General features: G+C 44.0%; 1 protein-coding gene across 1 annotated transcript in view; it reads left to right on the top strand.

Moving 5' to 3' along the window:
- ARPC2 (actin related protein 2/3 complex subunit 2) overlaps positions 1-21,464 on the top strand; it is a 29,625-nt gene extending 8,161 nt beyond the window's left edge. The window contains exons 3-11 of the mRNA XM_082658141.1: positions 432-466; positions 2,118-2,230; positions 5,861-5,906; positions 9,331-9,517; positions 10,167-10,260; positions 16,109-16,235; positions 17,787-17,887; positions 18,218-18,318; positions 21,003-21,464. Of these exons, the coding sequence (XP_082514267.1) occupies positions 432-466; positions 2,118-2,230; positions 5,861-5,906; positions 9,331-9,517; positions 10,167-10,260; positions 16,109-16,235; positions 17,787-17,887; positions 18,218-18,318; positions 21,003-21,027 (829 nt within the window). The 3' untranslated portion in view covers positions 21,028-21,464. The remainder of the gene's footprint in view (positions 1-431; positions 467-2,117; positions 2,231-5,860; positions 5,907-9,330; positions 9,518-10,166; positions 10,261-16,108; positions 16,236-17,786; positions 17,888-18,217; positions 18,319-21,002) is intronic.
- The last annotated feature ends 4,411 nt before the right edge of the window (positions 21,465-25,875 follow it).

The following is a 25,875-nucleotide window of genomic DNA, read 5'->3' as shown; positions in this document are numbered from 1 at the left end:
AAACGTCTATCATGGTCTTAAGGAGTTGAGAATTGAAGGTGAGCACAACCACAGCAGAGATTCCAGCTGCAAAACAAAAGCTTTATCTGTCCTGCTTCCTTTTTTCAGTCCTCCACCCTAAATAACTACAGAGGTTTAGATGCATAAGAAAATGAATTGTGTACCTGGATCAATGGTAAGTATAAGATTTTTACAGGATGGTCCGATCTTAAATAAAGCTCAGGAGCCTTTTGCAAGGCCCCCTGAAGGCAAACAGCAATATAGTTATATTGTTTTTTGGCTGTACCATGCGGCACGCAGAATGTTAGTTCCCTGATCAGGGATCGAACTCGTGCCCCCTGCATTGGAAGTGCGGCGTCTTAACCACTGGACCACCAGGGAAGTCCCAGCAATATAGTTATCTTAACTAAAGGACTTGTTTTGTTTTGCAGAAACAAACCAGAAGCTGTAGAAGTAACATTTGCAGGTAAGTGCCTTTATCTCACCTACTAAGAAGAAGGCACAATATAAAAAATAGAAAATAAAATTCTTCCTAAAATAAGCTTTTTAGGGCTACTATCTTGATTGTCTTTGTGTGTGGAGGGGGGGGGTCTTTATTTTAGATGATTATTCCATGGATTTAGTGAGCTATATAAAGTTGCCTGCTGATATCTTAGAAGTTTGGGTTTAATTTTGTGGTACAAACTAAGGTTTTTTAAATTTGGAAATATTTTGTTATTATCTTTAACCATCATCTTAGTTTGCCTAGCACTAGAGGAGTGGGGAATTACAAAAGTGCTAGAGACCTGTTCCACAAGTCAGAGAGAGATGTTGCTGCTTTCTTTTCCTAGAAAGAATTAGGTATTGATACTACTCACTTGCTGTGTGAACTTTGAGGAGTTGGATAGTTATGCTCTGTAGAAATGAGGGTACTTGGCTAGATGATCTTGGAACACTTTTTGCAGCTCTGAAGTGCTGTGACTTGGAGGCCAGGCACCATCCCCTTCCCCTCATACTAACTAGCAATGCCAGATCTCCCTAAAGTAATTACACTCAGCACCTGGTTTCAGGAACTACAAGAGAGGGGAGGCCTGTGGAGTACAGAAACTTAAGGGATAACCAAATGCAGTGTGTGGGCTTGTTTGGATCCTAATTCAAATAAGACAAAAAAAATTTTTTTTTTGAAGCTGAAGTCTTCTTTATTGACAGAATCAACAGAACATGCGTGGCAAAGGTGGCCACAACGTCCCAACACAGCACATTCTGAAATTCAAATTAGACTTATTTAAATGTGGCTCCATTTGATTCCTTCAGCTTGGTACTATGATGATTATCTGTGCACAGGGATTCTATATTGAAAAAACCTCACTAACATCACCACTGTCACTCAGTTTTTGGAGACTAACAGCTTGGTCCAAATTTTAAAAAAGGTAATAGGCTAAAAGACAAAAAAAAAAAAAAAGTCAGCTAAGCTATCAGGCCTAATCAAGAATGGCTTAATATTATTCATTCTCTTCTTTGAACGTTTTACATAAGTAAGACAATAATATTTTTTTTTAAATTCTTGAGACAATATTTCAGTGCTTGACTGGATATTTGATATTAATAAATTTTTTTTTTAATTTAGGCATGACAGTGGAATTGGCGTTATTTTCTTTTCTTTTCAACTGTCTTCTTTACCTTTTAGAGGTGTATTCTGAAATATTTATGGATGAAGTGACGTATGCAATTTGCTTCAGAATAAATCATTGGGAAGGGGTGTGTCTGAGTGAAACAAGATTGGCCATATGTTGATAATTGTTGAAGCCATGATGAGAATACGGGTTTGTTATAAATTATATTTTATACATGTTTAAAATACATCACAATAAAGATGTTTTTTCAAATTCTTTCAGCACCAAGCTGTGATTAAAGTAAAAATAGCTTTGTAATTTTAGAAAAGAGCAAAGAGATAGGTACTCTCTAATTCTATCTCAGTGTTTCTGCTGACTTTCCACATGGATTTAAAATAAATGCAGTTTTACTTATATGCCTACTTGTAACGGAGACTTCCTTGTGGCCTGCAACATGTAGGCAGGTACTTTGAGATATTATTCCCTATTCCCAACTTAAGCAACCTTATTTGCTTTTCCTTGCAGATTTTGATGGAGTCCTCTATCATATTTCAAATCCTAATGGAGACAAAACAAAAGTAATGGTCAGTATTTCTTTGAAATTCTACAAGGAACTTCAGGCACATGGTGCTGATGAGGTAAGTTCCACATCACTTTTCCTTGGGACTCTTTTTTCCTTCTCACCTTTTCTTGGTAGCTTGCCACTCCTAGAAGATCCACGGCACTGAGTCATCCCTACTGGCACGGGCCACTCTGGTTGGCTTGCTCACCTAACCAGGGGCTCTTGACTCTGTTTCCCATAGTCGTAAAGAAGGGTGTTTCCCAGAAAGAGTTTTGGTTCTTTGCTTGCCTGCTTTTTACTCTGAAGAAATAAAGATGTTCTCTAACCAATGAAATCAAAAACAGCTTTAGTTCTCAAAAAATGGAGCAAAGAATACTTTTCCTTGACCAATACAAAAATAACTATCACAAGACTGAGATGGGTTCTGTTCTATTTCTGTTACATTGTGAAGTAGGTATATAACCTCTGACCTGTTTCAAGTTTACAATCTTAATTTCTTATTTTGGAAATTTAGGCACAAATCTGCCCTTTCAATTTTTAAATTTAATGCTCTTTAGAGCTGGCCTCTTTAAATATCTGCTCTTCTTTATGACTACCTTAGGGGAAATAAGAAAGGGTGTCCATGCATTTTGAAACTCTGATGGCCATGCTTTATTCACTGGCTTCTTTCAATGGGTTTGGTTCCTGTTGAACTATGTTTGCTCTGGGGAGAGCCATTTATGGAAGAAAGAAAATGCTATTACACCAGTGTGTGCACGTTGTGGTTGGGTCTCAAAGCAGGAAGTATGACTCAGTTCCTGAATCAGTTTTCAAATATCTTTTAGTTTTAACAAAGTAGGTTCTCCTTAATCTGGTGAATGAAGATACAGTCTGGTGAATGAAATCAGATATATTTTCTTTCTGATTAAGAGTAGTAGCTTTTGACTTCTTTAAAATTTATGTAATGAAAAAGGCTGTTTGCAAAAGAGTATAATCAAAATCTTAACAATAAAAATTAAAATTGATGTTAACCATGAAGAATACCAAGAGCCATACACCGTCACTTCCCTTCCTTCTTCATATGTGATTGGTTTGCCCTGTAAGTTCAAGGGTAGAGCTAAAACCTTTTCTGATTTGCCTCATAAATTCAAGGGAAGAAGGATGGTTTAGAGAATTTGTATTCAGGGTTATTTTACCAGAAAAGGAAGAGCTTCAGGAGAAAGACCTAGTCTTTTAAAGCATTTGAAAGATTATTAATTATATAAGTGATACTGGCTGACTCTTTACCAGATGAAGAGCAAGGGGAAACAAATGGCGTTAAGCTGGCCGGGCATTAGATGAAGTAGAAGACAACTACCTGGAAAGAACTGTTGAACATTTGAACAAACAACTAAAAAATTGTGTGATCATTCTCCCTAGATAGTCCTCTCTCTTTAAAGATATAGGTGCAATAAGAACAATCCTTGGGAGGGAGAGAAAGTGTTAAGCTAGATTTCTTAAATCTCCTTTCCAATCTGTGCTTTCCTTATGGTAGAACTCCAGAACACATTGCTATTCTCGTAGGTACCACAAGGGTCAAAGAAACAGCCCCACCCACTCAAGTGGGTGGAGTACGTAACATTGGCAGTGTTGGGGCAGAGTGCACAGTAAATGGCTCCCTGGGTTGGTTAAACAGTGACCAGCCTGGGATAACCACAGGAAGCTTGTTACTTTGTCACAGGCCCTTTTTCAAAGCAGAAAGCCTCAGCTGCTGGGGTGGGAAGGTCTGAACTTCTGGTGGCCTGTTAAAGAGGGGGCACAAATTGAAAAGTGAATCATGGTTAAAAGTGCAAGTGAAGTCAGCAGGGAAGCGCTGGCAGGTTTTGCCAAGAGGAGGGCGCAAAGGAGTTGAATGTGGTGTAATTTTGGCTCTAAAAACCTCTTAGATCTCAGAGTATTAATTTGGTAACTTGGAATTAAACTAAATCTTAGGTGCTGTGGTTTCTCCCACATCTGATTTTCCCTTCCTCCAAGTACACACAGTACAGAATTGTAGCTAGTTAAAATTGTTAATGGGATATGTGTGTTACTTTATTTTTCCCCCAGACAGTTAAGGAGAAGTGGTATATGGGACACCTGAAGGTCAACAGACTCTATGACCTTGAACTTCTCCCTTTAGTTCCTCTTCTGTAAAAGAGATACCTTACAGTGGCTGTATGGTCACCAAATAGGAACTACATGTGACATTACTTATCTTTTACCTTTATACAAAAAGTGTGGTCACTGATTCATGCAGTGAGGTCCACCCTAGTATCCAAGTTTTGCATGTTGAGAATTTCTTCCAGCTATAGGATAATGATTGATATGTGGAATACTAAAGAATATTTAAGAATGGGGGGAAAGAACCTACCATGTGATAATTTTTTTAAATGGGACGTGAAATAAATGGTTTGCTCCTGGTTTGTTTGTTGTGTTTGTTTTAAATAACCTAGAGGGTACATTGAAAATAAGGTTAGAAGAAAAGCATCGACATTTGCTCAGATCTATTATGAGTCCCCGGATGTCAGAGATGGGCAATGAGACCACAGGAGTGAACGAGACAGAGGCCCTGCTCACATGGACCTCCACTCTAGTGCTGCCTGTGTTCGCAGTGCTTTTCGCTGGCTAGTGGGATCCTTTAAAACACACATGCCACTCTTACAATTAAAACAAGTTTGTACCCTTGTTCATTTTTAACTTGGTAACTTGTCTTAGATTCAGTACCTCTTTTTTTGATAGCCCAGAAAATGCAAGAGAATCATTAGTGTGTTTGTGGTGGCATAGAGTTAGAAATTGGATGCCTAGAGACAAAACCCTACAGCCTGTTATACTATTGAGGGTTAATATATTGGCCTCAGTTCTACCTTCCTGTAAAATAGTGATGACACCTTGCCTCCCTAAGTGTAAGGTTTTAAGGAGACATAGTAATAAGCCCTGTCTGTGTTTTGCCTCTTAAACATATAAAGACTACTAAATACTGAGAGGTTATTAAATTCTAGTGACTTTAATATTTTTTTTCTCTCTTCAAATAACTGCCTTTCTTCCGCTTAATATGTCCCATATAACGTTTAAGTCAGAACTGTTCCTTCCCGAATAAAAAGTTTGTTTCTTAAACCATGTCAGCCTAGGAGCAGTTTCTACCAGGGAGAGCAGTCATACCGGCAGAGAAAAAATAAGAAGGTGTAAAAGGGGCTCTTGTTTTATCATTTACTCCAAAAAGCTGGGAAGTAGCCAGCTGTTTGTTGGTTTTGAGAAAAAGACATTTAGAGAGTACAAGCTTCTGTGGACCCACCAGCATAAATAACTGGCTAAGATTCAGTTATCCATTGCTTTTTGTCTTTTAAAAAAAGATGATGGTGAGCTAAATAATTTTAAAGCATACAAGATAAGCAAGCTAACTGGAATCAGTTCCCGACAGTTCTGGTTGTATCTCGTCATGTAACGGGTGTGACTGAGTCCTAAAAGAGTAAAGGGTGAACATTGATTGAAACACAGATCCTAGACCAACCTTTTGGAGTTAATTGCAGTTCTGTGAGTGATTTGCTTGGTAACTCAGATAAATCTGCTTCCCCCTCTATCCAGTTTCTCATTCGCCATTTGAAACTTAGGAAGAACGCTGGCTTAGGAAAAGCTTAGCCAGCACAGTGCTTTGAAAATAATGAAATTATCATGGACTTTGAATTAACCTATTTGTTTTTGTGTTTTCTAGTTATTAAAGAGAGTGTACGGGAGTTTTTTGGTAAATCCAGAGTCAGGTATGTAGTAATGTGAGCAGCTGTGGGATGACATAGAAAGAGACCTGTCCTTTTTTGTGCTATGCTTTTTTTAGCCAAAGGATTTCGTTTAAATGTTAATTCATCTTACAAATATTTTTGCATTAGTTCAGTTCCCACTTCAACTCTTTCCATAAAAATAGCTTTTAAGGGGTTTGCATTGTCCAGTAATGGTACACATTATTGTTATAGTCACACAGAGAATTGACGTATGCCATTTTTAACATTTACTGGCTAAGGCCTAATGACTCTCCCTTAATGTTTCAGCCAGAGGGCCACCTTTGTTTGCCCATGATGATTAAAATGCCTTTTGAGAAGACTAAGCAAACATTGAGTCTCCCTCCCAGCCCCTAGTAACGTTTGTACACTGTACATTTGGAGAAGGAAAAGCAATATTCACAACTATTCTCACATTTTCAAGTAACAAAAATTTCAGCCCCTTTCATCTGTTCTGATCAGTGATCTCTGCCTCCTTCATGGCCAGAGGTATTGGAAACACCATGGCCATCCTTGATTAGAACAGCTATGTTACACAGCTTTAAAGGAAGTTTAAAGTAGAAAAAAATAAACAGTATTTTTATCCCTATGATTAAGTGGTAGTTTCAAATTCTGAGGTGTCTAGCCGGGGCCGCATAGTCAGGACCAAGTTGTAAGACTGTTTGAACATAATATTTGTTACTCAAATCCTGTGACTGTGGTACCTTGACTAACAAATCCTTCTAAAAAGGAAGGTGTGTCTGTCTCTTTTAACAAGTTACTTTAAAAACAACAACAGGGCTTCCCTGGTGGCGCAGTGGTTGAGAGTCCACCTGCCGATGCAGGGGACACGGCACGGGTTCGTGCCCCGGTCCGGGAAGATCCCACATGCCGCGGAGCAGCTAGGCCCGTGAGCCGTGGCCGCTGAGCCTGTGCGTCCGGAGCCTGTGCTCCGCAACGGGAGAGGCCACAACAGTGAGAGGCCCGCGTACTGCAAAACAACAACAACAACATGACACCATCTCACCATTCCCATTAGAATACCTTCCTGTGACTCTTATATGCTGCTTTGGAAACAAAATATCTAATAAAGAAAAAGCGCCTTTGGAATGTAACTTGCTACTAGGAGTATTTATGGATGAGAGCTTTGCACTCCTAAAGAATACTGAAATGTGTTAATCCCCAAATTGATGGTCCAAACGTATCTCAGAAATAAAAGCCAAAAGATAAATAACACTGTAGGCTTTAAGAGGAATCAAGGAATTTCAGAAAGAAAGGAAAAAAAAGAACTATAGCAGAAAAAGCATAAAGGAACTCTCAGACATGCTTGTCACCGCTCAGATCCTAAAATCTATCAGAACAAGCAGAGTATAACTCAGAGAGCTTATGTTTCTGTCTCTGGGCCTTCTCTTCCGCTTTCTTTGCTAAAGCACACGCTACCAAATTGCAGACCTTGTGTTCAGGCGAGTGCAAAGTATAAAAAGATGTGAAGGTAGCATGTCTCTTCCTCTTTTTCTATGGATTTATCTAGGCAAGTTTGGAAAACTCAGCAGGGCATACTAGATTTTTACTTTTCTTCAGTATGTTCTGTTCATCATGTCAGAAGCCGTACTTAAGTCTGGCTTCAGTTATAGTTTTATTTCGTTTGTTTTATTTGGCTTCTTAAAAATAGCAAACCTCAAGTTTAAATATTTTCTTTTTTAATCTAATCTTGTGGTCTATTTATCTGGTTTTCAGGTATCCAAAATGGAATGGTGATTGGTATTATTTAATATTGGAGTGCCAAAAATGTGCTAAGCACTGTCTAGAACAGAGATTTAGATAGCCAGCCAGTGCTCTCAGTGAGGATAGATCCAACAAAAAACACAGACCCCAGGAATGCTTTTGGGAAAAAATTAAATAGTAACAAAGTATAAAGGTCTAAGATACTTGGAACTGTGAAATCTATACAGTTCTGGCAAAATTATTGCGATCAGTTGTCTAGAATATGAAATGATCCTCAGTGATGTACAGATACTCTTGCAGAATCATCTATAGATTTTTGGGCAGGTATTATTTGACTAGATTATAAAATAAAGCATCCCAGCCTTGTTGGAATTTGTGCTGGACACGCTATAAAGGAGGCAGAATAGTGTAGTGGTCAGTACACTCAGACTTCAGTCTCTGTTCTGCCCCGTTTATTGATGACCTGCTATGTTCCAGGCACTTTAAATACTGTGTGTTCTTTTAATTCTCCCAACAGCCTCCCCCAACTCACCACCCTTTTTTTTTAACAGATGCAGGAATTGTAGAAGTTAGGCAATTTGTCCAAGGCCAGAAGTGTCAACGCCAGGATTTGGACCCAGTTTTTGTTCAGCTCAAGAAAGAGTTGCCTCCACCTTTATATCATGCTGCATTTGGCCTGGCACTTTGCTTCTTTGAACCTCTTTTTCCCTTTAAAATGAGAATAACCATATTCTAGCCTACCTATTTCGAAGAATTCTTTTTTTTTTAATTTTATGTATTTATTTTTGGTTGCGTTGGGTCTTCGTTGCTGCACGCGGGCTTTCTCTAGTTGTGGTGAGAGGGGGCTACTCTTCGTTGCAGTGTGAGAGCTTCTCATTGCAGTGGCTTCTCTTGTGGAGCACGGGCTCTAGACGCGCGGGCTTCAATAGTTGCGACACGCAGGCTCAGTAGTTTTGCCTTGCGGTCTGTAGAGCGCAGTCTCAGTTGTGGCGCACAGGCTTAGTTGCTCTGCGGCATGTGAGATCTTCCCGGACCAGGACTCAAACCCGTGTCCCCTGCATTGGCAGGCGGATTCTTAATCACTGCACCACCAGGGAAGTCCCCAAAGAATTCTTATGGAGATCAAATGAAGTCAAATATTTTAAAACACCTTGAAAATTTTACAGGGTACACAAATCTATTGGGGAGGTATATGTACCCTTTTTTTTCCCCTTTTTAGGTTTTTTTCCCTACCTCCATCCTCAGGGTTTGTGATAGCATGTAAGCGGGTATATTTTATTATCAAAAAGCAACCCAACTGCTGGCCGTGTTGGCACTTGGCATGTTAAACCTCATGAGGAAAATATGTAACTCATATTATAGCTTGATAGCATCTTCAGCCCCCTTCACAGCTGTGTCTGGAACATTAAATTTCTAATGAAGTTTCCAGGATTATGACTTCCTCCCATTCCTTATTTGTAATCAGTCATCTTTGATATTGATTCAAATTTTTGCATATTATCTGTTAATTAGCTATATATATATTTACAGTAATTCTGCAAGAATTAAGATTTTTTATTTCATCTCATTTGCCCTTTGAAGTAAATGGGAATGGACAGCTTTCTACCTGGGTTAAAAGTATAGACATTGAGACAAAATAAAATGTCATTAGAACCTGTAAAGTTTTTTTTAATATAATTGTTGGGTGTTTTTTTTTCCCCTCCAGGATACAATGTCTCTTTGCTATATGACCTTGAAAATCTGCCTGCATCCAAGGATTCCATCGTGCATCAGGCTGGCATGTTGAAACGAAACTGTTTTGCCTCTGTCTTTGAGAAATATTTCCAATTCCAAGAAGAGGGCAAGGAAGGAGAGAACAGGGCAGTTATCCATTATAGGGATGATGAGACCATGTGAGTATAGAATTTGGTCCTGAAGCCTGGTGTGGCTGTCACGCATGCTTACTGAAAGTCATTCGGCTAAGTCAAACCTTAAACTCTATTGTGTGAATCCCCCAAGTGTCTTTCTCATAAAATTTTTTAACCCAGGATGTAAGTGTTGAGGGAGAAAGGCCACTTCTTGTCTCCAGATACTGAAAGTTGGCAAAAGATGAAAAGAGAATCCAGTGCTCTCCTTGAAGGCACCATCATTTTGAGTCCCCTTCAGTAGTATAGCTGGATAATCGGGAGGCAGAGGGTGACTGTAGGTTCTGTGTTGTTGCAACTCTTGGATCATCTACATGCTATGAGTCTCATAGTATATAAAGGAATACATTCTTTAAAGTGGAATTCTGAGAATCACTAACTCTGGATTCCATGTCGGAGCATGTAGACAAGTTAATAACATCCACTTTGGGTGATTTTCATCTCTTGCCTCACATAGGGCATTTATTTATTTATTTATTTATTTAGGCATGCATTTATTATACTGACTTTGTTGGCCACCTTGTTTTATGAATTAACAGATTCGTGACTTTACCCTCCTACTTCACTTGTAGATCAAGTTCTTGACAAAACCCTGTTCTGGTTCTGCACTCACTCTCATGGGTTTTGTTTCCCTCAGGTATGTTGAGTCTAAAAAGGACAGAGTCACAGTAGTCTTCAGCACAGTGTTTAAGGATGACGACGATGTGGTCATTGGAAAGGTGTTCATGCAGGTATGGAGCAGACATCTTGTGGGGGGAGCCATGGCCTGGTGACTTACACCTCGTCATCAAAGCACACCATGACCATAGAACTGGCAGCTCCTTTGATTAAACAGCCCCCATCAAACTCACTGAATTTTTTTTCTTGGTGGATTTAGCCCTTTTGCAGGACTGGACTAGAGGGTGAATTGAATATTAAACATACTGACAAAATGACTGAATATTAAGCATCCTTCCTGCCATGGGGTCTTTAATTTAAAGCTTGGTCGCATTTCCTGCCCTCTTATGTTTCCTCAAGTTTCCAGCAAGGTCTACTGGCTTGGCTTAGTCCCAAATAAAGTCTTTTTAGAATGGAATCTAGAGAAAATTCTTAAGTAGTAGGTAATGCATTAATAGGGTAGAGTTGTCGAACTGACAGTGACGAGAAGGGGCCTGAGTTTGACCGAGGCCCCCATGGAGGGAGTGCCTCCCTCAGAAGAAGCTCATCTACTAGAAGAGTAATGGGTTTAGCAGGACACTTTGAAATTGGATTTCTGGTACGGTTGGACTCAGGTCTGACACAACACACCCGCTGTGGCTTTGTCATGCTGTCTGCTAACCAGTTGCTGGCTTTAGGATGTGAGAGCTCATTGGTGAAGTGGTATCCTGGCTGGTTTCTTCTGAGATGGCTCAGCATTCAAAATCTAGTACAGTGGTTAAATTTCAAAACACTTGTAGGTTCATTCTGTTCCTTAGCAGGGTGAAGAGGTTTAAGAATTCTGGGACAGAATCTCTTTTGCCAGGTTAGGTTGAAAGACAATTGTGCTTAATATAGTGAGAATACTTTATGTGTAGCCATTCTAAGTGGCTAGGGAAATCTTCAAAAAGGATATTCTCAGTTTGATCCATCTGTGGTGGCTTTTTGGGTTTTTTTGTTTTTATAAATTTATTTATTTTTGGCTGTGTTGGGTCTTTGTTGCTGCGCGCGGTCTTTCTCTAGTTGCGGCGAACGGGGGCTACTCTTTGTTACCGTGTGCAGGCTTCTCATTGTGGTGGCTTCTCTTGTTGCAGAGCACGGGCTCAGGTGTGCGGGCTTCAGCAGTTGTGGCTCGCAGGCTCTGGAGCACAGGCTCAGTAGTTGTGGCGCATGGGTTTAGTTGCTCTGTGGCATGTGGGATCTTCCCGGACCAGGGATTGAACCCACGTCCCCTGCATTGGCAGGTGGATTCTTAACCACTGTGCCACCAGGGAAGCCCATGGCTTTTTGTGTTTAAGCTAATTAATCAGAAACTAATTTTGTAGTCCCTGTGCAGAAAAATTGGAATATTGACGCAGCATTTGAGAGTACTCAAACTTACGAAAGTGTGTGTGTATGTACATGTATATATAGATATGTATATCTTAGGTCCTAAATGTACGCCTCAGGCAGGCATTTCATGCGTTTCTATGCAGAATTGACAGGGGAATTAAATGCAGTAGCTCAGAAATTGGGCTAAATCCAGACTGACAAGCTAATTTTAAAAGCTATGAACTATATATTTAGATTTGGCTGTTTTTTTACCAGTCTTGTTCCATTTTATCCCAGACAACATCTTAACTTATTTTTATACTTTAGACAGATCTGATCTTGGAGAGTGTACTGGAGATTTGTTCCTTAGGAGAATTTTGTGTGTTCTTTTTTGCATGTGAACTTAAGCTCTCCCTCAAAGTACATGTGGTAGGGCACTTCTAAAAGGAAAAAGAAAGTCTGCATTTTTGCACTGACAGTTTCTCCAGTGAGTGATGGGACTGGCACCATGTGAGAAGGCAGTGCTCAGGAAGCCATCTGCCCTGCCTCCCTCTCCAAACTCAAAGGCTGAGGTAATTTATTTGAAATGACCATAGAAAGCTGGACTTATTTGGCTGGTTTTCCCCTCCAGAATAAATCATCTGATCATTGTCCTGGGCCTAGTTGTTTTAAATTTCTAGGAGAAGGGAGAACAGTGGATGCCCAGCACAGAGTGTTGTGACCTGGGGAGGCTGTTTGCAGTTCCTTGTGGTCACTATCTGCTTGCTGCAGGTCTCTGTTTTCTCATGCCGGCATACGCACCTCCAACCGGGGCAGAGCACAGTCCCTGCTTTTGTCATTTGGCAGGCAGACTTAGAGGGATGCTTATTGCTGCCGTAAGGAAAAAAACAGGGAGTTTCCATTCCCCACTCATAAGGATGTCCCAGTGCTCGGCTTTGGGGCATTATCTTTGTAGGCGTGTGAGCTGAGCACCAGGGAAAATCTGGTAGATATCCTCATTTCAACGCTTATTACCTGAAAAGCAATAGAAACAATAGTTACCCTTTTGGACATTGGAGTATGGTGAGCTAGGATTTTTTTATATTATTAGATCTTTAAGTTAGTTCAGTAAGTAAGAGAAGTTAAGTGGAAACCACTGGTTTCTCCATGTTCAGAGACAAGACAGAAGCAATTTGCCTCTTAGGCAATTGTGAAGATGCCCCTTTTGAGGCCCCTTGCTACCTGTATACATGTGGGGTTGTATCTATAGGATATTTTCCTGAACTGGGAACACTGATTCAAAGTGAGTAATTTTGGAGGGCATTGCCAAACTCTTCTCCATAGAAGTTGTGCCATTTGCCCTCCCACCACCAATGCATGAGAGTGTCCATTTCCCCAAAGTGTTGAACTTTTGGATTTCTGCCAATCTGACAGGTTAAAAATGCTATCTACTTTTCTTATGAACAAGGTCAAAACATCTTTTTTTATGCTGCAGGCTATTTGTTTCTTTTTTCCTGTGAAATGTCTCTTTATGTCCCCTATGCATTTTTCTGTTGGGTTATTGATCTTCTCAATTTCTTCATATGCTAGGGAGATTAGCCCTTTTTCTGTGATAAGAATTGCAAATATTTTTTCCAGTTGGTCGTTAGACTTTGTGAGTTGTTTTTGTTGTTGTTTTGTTTTGCTTTTTCCCCATGCAGAACTTTATTTTCACATAGTTAAATTGGTCAACCTCTTATGGCTTCCAGATTTTGAGTCATAGTTAGAAACTCCTTCCCTACTGCAAGGTTATAAAGAAGTTTACCTGTATTATTTTCCTGGTGTTTTTATAGTTTCATATTTTACACATAAATCTTATTACCTGTGTGGAGTTTCTCTTGGTACATGGTATGAAAGGTGGATACATCTTTTTTTCTAAGTGGCTACCCACTGGTCCCAGCAGCAATTATTTAAAAGCCCATGTTTACACTACTGATTTTAAGATGCTACCTTTATCATATACTAAATTTCTGTGTATATTTGCGTTTATTCTAAACTTCCTGTGGTCATTTGTGCTTTGATGGAGGAAAGAAATAGTATTGTGATGTTCAAAAGACATCCCAGCTGGAGGGAGAAAAAAGAGGCAGTATTGCTGATACATATGTAACAAAGACACTAAGGAAAAGAGAGCTGCTGGTTGGTGGGTTGATTGGCTTTTAAGTGTTATGTAAGAGAGAAAACCAAGGAGAAACATGAGATTGCCTAAAGGATAGCCCCAAATCAGATGTATATTGTTAACCAAGTCTGAAAGGTTTGAAATGTATCACTTTCCATATACAGAACTGTTGAAATGCTGCCAAGTCACCACAGGCTTACAAATACTCCAGCTGGTTGTGAATGCCACGTGTGCCAGTGAACTGGAGCCTTCAGGAAGCTTACTAAACACAAGAAAATACTGGCGGGCAGTTATTATCTGTTCTGTTTTCTCCCCCGAGGCTAAAGAGGAAAACTGACAGAACTTAGAGAACCTCCCAACCCAGTTGCAGAATGAAAGGTGTTTTCTAGAGAAGGGCAATCTCACAAGCTTTGCTTTAAGAATTTCCATTTTGAATGATCTTGGATCCTTTCCTCCCTCTCCAAGTATTTTTCCTTTGGGGAACAAAATTCAAAGGGGAGCTAACCTAACCCAGTGATGTTAATTTATTTCCCACCAACCTTTAGAAGCCACGCAGTGAGCTCAGGAGGCAGGGTGGTGAAACAGGCGAGATCCCAGACTGGGCATTAGACCTCCTCAGGTGTTATCCTTCCTCGTTTACTGAAGGCTTGCTGATCAGTGCGTATTCTCCTACCTGCAAATGGAAACATAGTCCCTGCTCCTTTACAGTGTCCTGACACTGGCACTGAAGTCAGCTAGGGTAGAGGTGCTTTCTTTCATTCAGCAAGCCATGTGCTAGACAGCCTCTTTGAAGGGCAGAGGACTAGATACAGAGATGAATAAAAGCAGGATCCTTGGCTTGAGGAACTTTCACAACCTGGTGGGGAAGCCAGATGCATTAATGAATAGTAAAGTATCACAGTAGAGAAAAGACATGGGAACCCTGAGGGGAGAGCAGCCAGCTACCCCCAGGCTATTGGAGATAACGTTATAGAAGAGGTCATATCTGAGCAGCAGTAGAAGAGCGTTGCAGACCAAATGGCTATATAACATGCTTTCAGTATACTCATAAAACTCAGAGACCTTGGAAAGCCTTTGGTTCCATCCTTCTGCCATCACTCAGAGAATTTGAATCGGCGGTTTTACTGGCATGACTGGAAAATCTAGTCCTGTTCTTGCAGATCTGGGTTGAGACAGGGATTCATTGTATCACTTGTCTATTTACACAGGAATGTATAGATTGGGAAAGCTTGAGATGTGGAGATTAGAACATGGAAGGAATGGCCTGGTGTTTTACTTCCTTAGGCATTTTTCTGTAGTTTGGTGAGGGTGGATACATTTTGTCAAGGGTGAGCTCTTATGCAGGGTGGTGGTGATTTCATCCACGGCCGTTCTAGAGCGAGAGTCAAAAGTCGGACTTCCAATTCTCATGTCACACAGTCTCCTTTTCTCAGTGAACACTAAGACTGCTCAACTTCTTTAACATTGTTGTCTTCTCCCAAGAAGGGCTTAAATTTGGTCTAAAGTTCTCATTGATGAATTATAAACAGTAACAGGGTCTAAGTTACCTCAGTGAAACAAGACTTGTGCAAAGGCTCAGAGCCCAGAGAAAGCATAGTATTCATGAAACTGGAAGAAGTGGAGGTGGGGTGAGAGGAGGGATGAAAAATCGGTCAGCTCATAAAGGGCTTTGTGTGCAAAGGTTAAATGAGTTAAGACTTCAGCTCGAAGTCTTTTTTTTTTTGGTTGTGTGGGGACTACTCTTCGTTGCGGTACGCAGGCTTCTCATTGTGGTGGGTTCTCTTGTTGCGGAACACGGGCTCTAGGCACCGGGCTTCAGTAGTTGCAGCACTCGGGCTCAGTAGTTGTGGCACATGGGCTTCTGTAGTTGCGGCTCACGGGCTTAGTTGCTCCGCGGCATGTGGGATCTTCCTGGATCAGGGATTGAACCCATGTCCCCTGCATTGGCAGTCGGATTCTCAACCACTGCACCACCAGGGAAGTCCCTAACTTGAAGTCTTACGCTAAAGCTTGGGTTCCATTCACCCAGAAATTTTTTAAATTTCCTGAAAAATGTAACCTCTTTTCACATTAAATCAAAAGAGACTAATAAGCAGTAGTCATTATCCTGAATGTAATCTGGTTCTCCCAGTGCTTTGCAATTTGCTGTCTGTTTAGTCTCAGAAGTAATTTTATCACCTATGTTCTTCCAGAACAAGAGAAAGGCAAAAGGATTAACAGTGCTTTTCCACACTCATTGAGGATCGGGCTTGTTAAGTACTTTGTGATCTCTCCTCTGAATCTGAAGTGCATTGATAGCAGCCAGCACTTGTAATATTTCACATTAGGTGTAGGTTATTATTAGCCTCTGCTGGTCAGAGGGCTCAGAGGTCACACCCATAGGGCACACCCTGGAGCGTAAGTTGCCGTTCATCTCACACCAGATTCTCTTCTGGTTGCTTTTTGCTTCATCCTGGCAGGAGTTCAAAGAAGGACGCAGAGCCAGCCACACAGCCCCACAGGTCCTCTTTAGCCACAGGGAACCTCCTCTCGAGCTGAAAGACACCGATGCCGCCGTGGGCGACAACATCGGCTACATTACCTTCGGTGAGCGGGGCGGGTTGCCGCGTTTGCGCACCTTGATGGGTTCATACTGCAGTTGAAGTGGTTAAGGGGGGCGGGGGTGAAAGCAGGCATATCGATCATTCCTGTTGCCGCTGCCATGACTGTAGGAGGCCTGCCACGGACGCTAGTACAGGTCGAGTGCTATTTTTATACAGTAATCATTTTCCTTTTTTCCCTGTTTTTCCTAAATCCTAAGGAAAAAAGTGTAGCCTGTGATACCAAGTGTGAGGAGTTAGGGCCATGTAAGCATTGCTAAGCAGCTGGGTGGGAATACTGTGTCCTTTGGCGTTTCTTGGTTTTTTGCTGATTTAGACCAGAGCTCCAGCCATGATTCACTTACTCCACTTTCCCCCTGAAAAAATTCACATGCTCCCCTGTTACAGTTGCTTCAGCCTAGTGAGCTGGCTCATCATTATAGCTGACGGTTTAGAACCGCAGCTTGTTCACCCACTGCCCCAGATGCCACTAAAATGTCCCCCTTTCTGGAGTTTTCTTTAATTCACCTCAGTGCTGAAGGTGCACCAGTTTATCAAAGATGAGCGAGTTGATTTACCAGGTTTCATTAAATCTAAGGTACATTGTTTTTTCACGTTACTCTCTGAGTTTGGCACACAGCTCACAATTCGCAGGCTGCCACAGTTTAATTTGGCAGCATCTCTCTTTATGGTACCTAAACTGATGGTAAACTTACAGTCATTAGCATCTCAGCACCTTTGCAATGCTGTTATCTCCTGGCCTGGTGCTCTTTTCTCTCAGGGCAAGCTGACACAGGGGTCCCACCCTTTCTTATGAGGCATTCCTTTTCATTTCAACAAATCTTTATACTTGAGGATTTTGCTTATGGTGAGACCACTGAGTAGAGTGGGTGCAGAAGATAGAGAGGGCTCCAGGGAGCCAGAAGGAGAGGTGTGCAGGTTGGCCCAGGCGCAGGGCTGAGTGACTGCACAGGGCTTCAGGGGGTTGGCGGCAGGGGGGCTTTTCTCAGCCCCCAGCCAAAGCAGCTTCTCCTGCCCATCCTCATCAAGAGCGCTCAGATCCTTCTCCCTTGCTGTTCGGTTTTCACCACAGACTACATGACCCTCTGTGGATCTAGTTTATCTGAAGACTTACTCTGCTTCAGCACCAAGGACCTAGGACAGGCAGGCTTTGTTCTCTAATCCTGATTGCTCCACAGTCCACCCAGGTAGCCAGTAGTGTCATCCTCCAGAGAGACTGCTGAGCTGCAGAGGCAGGAGCTCATAGGTGTGTGGCAGAAGGAGTAGATTTCACAGTGCACAGCCAGAGAATCCAGACCTGGAATGAATGCCAGGGCCAAACCCTTTCCCTGAGGAGCTCTGGTTTTCGACCATGATCGCCTCCATTTGCACTCACTGGCAGGAAACCCTGACAAAGCCCAGGCATAATGAAATGAGTGGACGGTCCTTAAGGAGGGAGAGATGGAGCTGACTGTAGGCTGCTGGTCGTCCCGCCCTTTGGCATTGGTGTTATTAGACCCTGACGCCTTGCCTATCCCCCTCCCCCACCGCCGCCCAGTGCTGTTCCCTCGCCACACCAACGCCAGTGCTCGAGACAACACCATCAACCTGATCCACACGTTCCGGGACTACCTGCACTACCACATCAAGTGCTCAAAGGTGAGTGAGAGCAGCTGCAGCGCCTCAGTGTCCTGTGCTCTGGGTCATTCTCTCCACCAGAGCTGATGCCGTAGAAAGTCATCTCTGTATTCCAGGCTCTTGCTATGACCTCTTGTAGGTGGTTCTAGAGGCTTCAAGAAATCACGGCCTTTCTCCATCTCTCACTCACCCCTCCCCATAGCAGAGAGGTGAATATATGCTTCCTTGCATGGCCCTGTGTCAACCCTAGGGTGGATATTCCCAGACCTTCCTGATAATTTCTGCTAATTAGAGCAAAGCTGTCTTTCTAGAAGATGACTCTGCTTCAGTGCCCATTGTGTTTGCCTCCAGGCCTATATTCACACACGTATGCGGGCAAAAACATCTGACTTCCTCAAGGTGCTGAATCGTGCACGCCCAGATGCTGAGAAAAAAGAAATGAAAACAATCACGTGAGTCACACCGTCCTGCAGAAGGACCACCTTCCTCTCCTAAGCTCACCAAGAAGGAGGTAGTGGTGTCGGTGGCCCAGGTGTGTCTGGGCAGTAGCTGCATGTGAGGCAGGCAGGGTTGGGCCTGTAGCTGCCCAGCAGACTAAAGATGGGACACACAGGTTTTCACTTCTTAGTGGGTTTCCTTGTTTCTACATCTTTATAAGCGAGGAGAGTGGCAGCTAGGATAAAATACAGAGGGACCTTTTTACTGACATCAGCTGTGTTCTCTTTGGGCCTGAGTTGAGGGGCCAGTCTTGTCCTTCTCAGGGTCTTCTTGGAGAAATGAAGTAATTTGCTTAAGGACATTTAGTTGAGTAAATAGGTGTGGAACCACCCCTAAGTGTTCTTTTTCCTGGTCCACTTCGCGGCAGGAATTTTGCATGGAGAGGAAGTTACCTTTATCAGGGATGGAGGTGATGAGAGCCCTAAATGGTGTGAGGCTCTACATGCAGGAGGCCAGCGTGGTCTGAGGCCTGGGGATTTGGGTCTGTGCCAGGTGCCAGATCTTGGGTCCCCCTCTGGTGAAGTTTAGGCAGTCCTGTTCTCCAGGTAGAGTAATAAGTGCTGATCTGCTGTCTTTTGTGCCCACTGAGTTAAAAATCTTGAGGTGAACTAAGCCTACCCACAACCCTCACAGCCAGTGCATTTGCCAGCACCCCGTAATCTTGGGGGGAGCCTTCAGTAGGTATGGTGTGCCTAGGGCTTCAGGCTCCTCCCCCTGGCCTCTTCTGCCCAGCTAGTTCCTGCTGCCATTCAGCAGGGTGAGAGAGGCGTCTGACGCTTGCTTGCCTGGGCAGAGGGTTTTAACCTCAGACATTTATACAGAACAGGTTAAGTCGCCCCTGCCTTCTTTAGGCTTTAGAGGCTGCCTGTCTCTTCGTTAGGAAATTGGTACCAAAGGCCTTTCTCTATAATAGCTCCGCCCACTGCCCAGAGCCAGCGGAGTGTTCAGTCCACAGCTCAATCCTCTGCTTAGAGAGAGGTGTCCACGTGCCGTGGCAGTATCATTCCTTCTACCGTGGCATAGCCACAGATGCCAGCTTCGTGGCATACCCTAAAATAGGCAGAACTCACAAGGGGGGAGACAGCAGGGTGTGTGCCCTGGGGGACGGACGCTCTCGCTGCCCTGCAGAACCTTGCCTCCGTCCTAGAGTTTACAGGTCCCCCTTTCCCTGCTTGCTTCTCTCACCCACACCACTTTGGTGACCTTGAGTGTGAGGCAGCCAATTTTGTGCCACTTTCAGGGCCCAGTGAAGAGACAGGCAGTTCAGTAGAGGCCAGGAGGTGAGCCAGCAGAAGGCAACCTGACCTGGCCAGCCTGTCGCCCACCGAACAGGAAGGCTGGGCATCATGAGCTGCTGTGTCACCGTCAGCCCTGTAACTGCCTTGTCCATTCAGGAGAAGGGCCCACCAGGCAGCCACCACCCAGTGTCTCCCTGCACGGCTTCTCCCCTGCCCTGTTAACACAGCCAGCAGGCGGTCGTGGGGGGTCATTGCAAAGCGAGTGCAGTGGACAGAGGGCAGGGACAATTCCCTATCCTGATGGGGGACTGGGAAGAGATGAATCCGTGAAATGAGCAAACTGTCCATAAACCTCCTTCCTGGAACTTACGAGGAACAGCTTTGCCTTTTTCTGTCCTATGACGTCAATGGCAGAGGTGGGCCCCAGAAAGGAGAAGGGTGAGGTAAACAACTGCATCCACCCTGAAAACCAGATCGTGTTCCCAAGGGTGGGCAGAAGAAGCCGGGACCCCTGCCCTGCTGTGTGAGGTTTCAGAACCCAGAGCAGCATGAAGGCGCATGGCGGGTCTGCTATGATCAGAAGCCAACCGTCAGCACCCCGCAGAGCTCTGCCTGAATTGGATACACGTGAGCTTTTTACCGGGGAATGGATAACAAAATATTTTAGTTTCATTTGGGGTTGGATGAGACGATCAGGGCAGGAAAGCTTTAGCGCCTGTATTTTTGCCTCAGTTTCCCGTAGTTCTCAGCTCTAGCTTCCAGGATGCTTTACCAAATGCGCACCCCTATCTTCGGGAACCAGCCTGTTCCCACAGTTGGCTATTCTGGGGAGAAACTGGGTGGAACAGGACGCCCCAGTTCAGGAACCTTAAGTCAGGCAGGTGTTCCGTGGCTGAGTGTAGTCACCACGTGACAGCACGAAGCACCTTTAACCTTGGAAGTTTGGAGGTTGCTTCTTTGGACGTCCTGCCCCCGTGGTGAAAGATTTAAGGAACTGCTGTCTGCTAGCCCGAATAGGTATAAACTGTGTAGGAGGACCCTGAATGCTTTACTCGGAAGAGGATTGAGCCCAGTCTGAAATGCAAATAGGTCTAGGCCATCCAGAAATTGTGGGCAGGTGATTCTCCTGTCTAACTTGGTACATTTACTGTCCTCGTGGGCTTATTAGCACAGGTATTACTTGGTACCCCAAAGTATTCAATAGGGAGGAAGAGATGATGAGACATTTCTGTGAAAGCTGGACCTTAGCCCGTGCCTGGAATTCCTACATACCTCTGCCTGAGGAACCTTACCACCTCGTGTTTGCTGTCTCTTCCGGGACCCCATTCCTAGCCCAGAGCATGAGGTGGACGGAAAGGTGAACAGAAACCAGCCTTCACACTTACTCTCTGCTTTTGAAGGGGGAAGACGTTTTCATCCCGCTAACTCTTGGGAACAGGAAGAGGAAGCGGCTGGCAGCTGAAGGCTGGAACACTTGCTACTGGATAATCGTAGCTTTTAATGTTGCACCTCTTCAGGTTCTTAAGGGATTCTCCGTTTTGGTTCCATTTTGTACACGTTTGGAAAATAATCTGCAAAAACGAGCTGTGCTTGCAAGGACTTCATGGTTCCCAAGAATTTTAAAAAAAAGGAAAAAAACGAATTCCACTTGATCAACTTAATTCCTTTTCTTTATCTTCCCTCCCTCACTCCCCTTCCCCTCCCCCTCTTTTCCAAGCTGTTTTGCTTTGCAGTATGTTACTGGTAATGAGTTGCAGGATAATGCAATCTTAACTTGTTTTCTCCTAAGTATTTGAGTTCAGAACTCCTGTATCTAAAGAAACACGGTTGGGGTCATTAATAAAGAAAATCTTTCTATCTTACATGAGAATTCACTGGGTTTCTGGACTGTGAGTCCAAACAAGAGAGGAGAAGGGATGAAGGGTGCACCAGTACTGCCCTTGAACCTGCAAACCTGCACTGGAAAAGCTTAGGTTCCGGAGGCCCCTCCCCACCCCACCCCCTGCCAGCCTCCCTGTAGAGGAGAGAATGGCTCACTGGTAAGCTCTTAGTTGGCATTTCTGGGTAAACTTAAACATGCTCACTGTAAAGCTTGGTTACTAAGTCTTGGCTGTGGCCAAGAAGCTTGCAGGACAGTGACAGGCACTTTATAATGTGTTTTCTGGTGAAGTCTTTTATCTTGAATAATGTATAACGTTTCCCCAAATGTGTTTCATGGTGTGTGTGGTTCTGCAGGTCATTGTGGGTCTAATGCAAACAACTGGGCAGTTTCTTTCTCACACAAGAGCCCAATAGCCTGGCATTCCACAAAACTCACTGTGGGAGATGCTTACCTAATAAACAGGACAGAGCCTAGCAAGGTATCCTGCTGTCCCCACTGATCCCTAAAATACAGTTGGTTCAGAAAGTTGGCTTGGTGAAGAAAAGAACTTTAGGGGCACCTGAAATGGTCTAAGGGTGACCCTAATGGTTTCTACCTTCTTGCTTTCCCTTTTGTCTCCATCAAGTTCAGTGTGTTTCAAACTGGTTTGAGACTGTTAATGAATTGTGAAATGTCCTGACATTTTTATTTCCTAAACTATTGTGAGATAATTGTACATTCACTGCAGTTGTAAGAAATAGTACAGAAATTCTGTAGTACAGTATCACAGCCAGGAAGTTGACACTGACACAATCCCAGCCTTGCTCAGACTGCACCAGTTTTGCATACACTCGTTTGTGTGTGTGTGTGTGTGTGTGTGTGTGTGTGTGTTGTGTCTTCCGTGCATTTTTTTTCACGTGTGACTTCATCAACGTTTTTTAAAAATAGAGTAGTATATATATACTAATCAGAATGCGTCACTCCTATTAAGGGTAAGTACTGATTTAGTTATAGACATGTTGACTAGATTGTAAAAATGTCTTTTTACTGTGGGTCATGATCAGATTTAAAAGCAACAGGTCATTTCGTTATCCTGGCTTCGTTTCACTCAGGATCAGTTACGTTCCCATCCCCTCAACAAATATGTGCCCGGGAGAGTGCTGTCCCCTTGGTGGGGCTGACCATGACTTTCAGTGGAGAGAGTTCACCACATCGAGTCTTCCCAGTGTTTTCCTGGGATGTGGCGCCTCATCACCTACTTCTGGTGGATGGAAAACTGGGCTAAATTAGATCTGTTGAGAGACAGTGACATAGAAGTGTTCTGTACCCCAGGAGCTATTGAAGGGGTTTGCAAGGGTAATTTTGGCCAGAAGTTGTTTTTGCTCTCCTGCTGACTTCAGAACATAACTCCTTAGTAAGTTGGAACTCACTGTATTTTGCCAATAATGGGGATCAGACTTCTGAAAAGTGCTGTAAATGGCAAAACCAGAGTTGCTTAGAAAATATGGAGTTAGGAGAAAAAGAGGCATTAAATATTTTTTAATAAACCCTAAGGAATTGTCTTAATTCCAAGACTTTGTCAGCATAAAAACCCATGCTGGTGAAAACCCCTCTCCAGACATGCTCCTTTGTCTTCATCTGTTTCCAGGGCACAGTTAACTCTTTCTCAAGGACCCTCCGTCCCCTTTGTGGACAAAGGCACACTGTAACTTCAGCCAAAGCCCATAGAATTGTAGGAGGAGGGAGGTCTCAAGCTGAGGGTCAGCATGCTGAGAGGATGTGGGTGATGAGAAACGGGATCTAGTCTCAATTGCTGCTAATTTGCTGCCTTACCCTAAAGGTCCATACCTGGGAGGTATAGATGAGCTGGGATATAAGCTGGAGAGGTGGAAGCAGTGTTTAAGACAGACCTGGGTTTGAATCCATGTTCCACCACTTAGTAGCTATGTGACTGGGTAAATTTCTTAATCTGAGCCCCGATGGCCTCATCTTTGGACATGACACCACCTATTTCACAGGGCTCTTAAAAAGGAATAGAGAACAGATAATAAGTGCCTATCACATTGTAGGCATTTATAATGCCTATAATTATCATTGATAACACCGTCTAATAAATCTTAGTTACATTCTTGTACTCTAAGAGGATCAGAGTGGCAGGACTGCTGAGAAGCCAAGTCCAGCATAAACCAAGGTCGCTCTGCATTGGGGTTTTTCAGGTCCTCACCAAAAACGGTGATATTTTTCACTGTTTGGTGGCCCTCAGACTGCCGCGTGGGGTGAGAAGGGTGTTAGTGGGAAGCTCCAAGTCTGGATAAAGTGCGACCTGGGCAAGCTAAGAACCAGGAGCTTGATGGAAAAGCAAATAAGACTGTAACAGGAAGTGGAGGTGTGGAACCAGAGGACATGAAGCTGAAGCCAGGAAGAGGAAGTAATGCCAGCTGCTGCGTCAGCCCTTCTACCCAGAGCTGATACCTGACAGTTACCATTTCAGTTCCCTTCAGTCTCATTCGCAGTAGGCCTGAGGGACCCTCGTCCCAGCAGCTACAGAGACCTAAGACCAAAGCCTGGGTCGGCTCTGGAGGCCATTTTGAATTCAATGCTTCCCCCTTCTGGGGATTGCTAAAAGCACTGCAGTTTGTGTGACTCCGAGGGAGGCTTGAAGAATCTGTCGTAGCCCTGACAGGAAGGACCAGAGTTTCCTCTGCCCATATAGCTGACTTTAAAGTCTTCCTGAAGCCAGGATCCTGGCCAGACTTGGTCACAGGACTGTCCCCAGAGCCCTTCAGAGGCTCCCAAGGGCTCATCAGCCGGAGCCTATGGGGAGCCACCCAGGGCCGACAGGAAAATTTCCAGGAGAATGGGGTGCACGAAGGAGACCCAGGTGGATCTCCTGCCACAGTCCAGACTGGACACCATGATACAGGCTCTACCTGAGAGGACAACGGGGACTGAGGTGGGGAACTCTAGGGCCCACAGATCCGCTGGATGGAGCATCTGAAAACTGTCTGCACCAGAGCCCTCTTGTGGGCGAAGGAGAGAAGGCTGGGGATAAGTCAGTCCCAGGGACTGATGGAACAGAGAGGAACTAAATGATCCAATAAGGAGGAAACAGGGCTGAGCTGAGGACAGAACCCAGGCTCCGCGGCTCTGGCTCCCGAACTTGTTCTCCTTTACACGTCATCCCGCACAGTGTTTAGACAGAGTAGCGAAGAAGAAACACAGACATCTTGGATCCTGCAGGGAGGAGGCCAGGGCTGGGAACAGAAGGAGGTCTGTTTATTCCTGGCAATCCAACATGAGACGCCCCACTCCCACTTCTGTCAAGGCCCCAGGGTGAACTCTCCCAGAGCCTCTGACTTCTGCACCGCCAGATAGCATGGGGCCGAGAGCGTCCACTGGAATGCAGCATCCTCCCACCCACCAGCTCCCTTGAGGATGGGTTTGAGGCTGGGTGCTTTCCTCTTCCCAGTTTTTGTCCCAACAGAGGTCCTTCTCTCCAGGACTCCTGACTGCTGTGCAGGGTTGGCAGAGCTAGACCTCTCAGGCCTCCAGCCCTTCAGGCCCAGGTCTCACCGAGAGAGCACAGAAAATCCCTTGCTCCGTCTACAAGGAGCGTTTTCCTAATGTCTAAACTCCAGCTTTCTTGCTGCAGTTTTAGCCTGTTCCCTCCCACTTCAGGCGTCAAGAGAGTGTAACTGCTTGTCTCCCTCACCCCAAAGCCTCACTTGACACAAGCTGGAAACTGGGTCTTCCTAGCCTTGAACTTGCCCTTCCTCTCACTCTGCCTAGTTGTGTTTCCCTGTAGAGTGAAAGTGTCATTCCCCTCTTGCTTTGTACAGGCTCCCTATCAGCCTTTCTCAATGGAATTCTCAGAGGGGACAGGTGGCTGGAGGGAAGGGATGTGCAGAGAAGGCCAGAAATCCCTTTCATTGTGTGCTTCTGTGCCGAGCACTGACCCAAGTCCTTATCACACGCTTTTTTTTTTTTTTTGGCTGCACCGGGCAGCATGCAGGATCCCAACGGCGAGGGATCCAACCTGTGTCCCCTGCAGTGGAAGCGCAGAGTCTTAACCGCTAGACTGCCAAAGTCCCCCACACATTTTCTCATATAGTCTCACAAGAGGTGAATACAATATGAGCCCCATTTTGCAGATGAGGAAATTAAAGTAAGAGAACTTTAATAATTTACTCGTTTAAACAGCCAAAAAATAGGATCCAAAAAGGATTCTGAGATTTAAACCCAGGCTTTCGGATTCCAGCACTGGCTCATGCCTCTTAGTTGTCATGGAGGAGGGAGGAAGGGAATCACTGGTTGAGAACCCTCCCCCATTAGGTGTCAGGTACTGGGATGTATGCAGTTACATGTTATCCCATGGTATTCCCCACAACAACAGTGACAGGTGGTTTTCCTTG

This window comes from Grampus griseus (assembly GCF_964374135.1).
Source record: "Grampus griseus genome assembly, chromosome: 7".
NCBI lineage: Eukaryota > Metazoa > Chordata > Mammalia > Artiodactyla > Delphinidae > Grampus > Grampus griseus.
The sequence above is the reverse complement of the archived record's forward strand: the minus strand, read 5'-3'. Positions and strand labels throughout refer to the sequence as shown.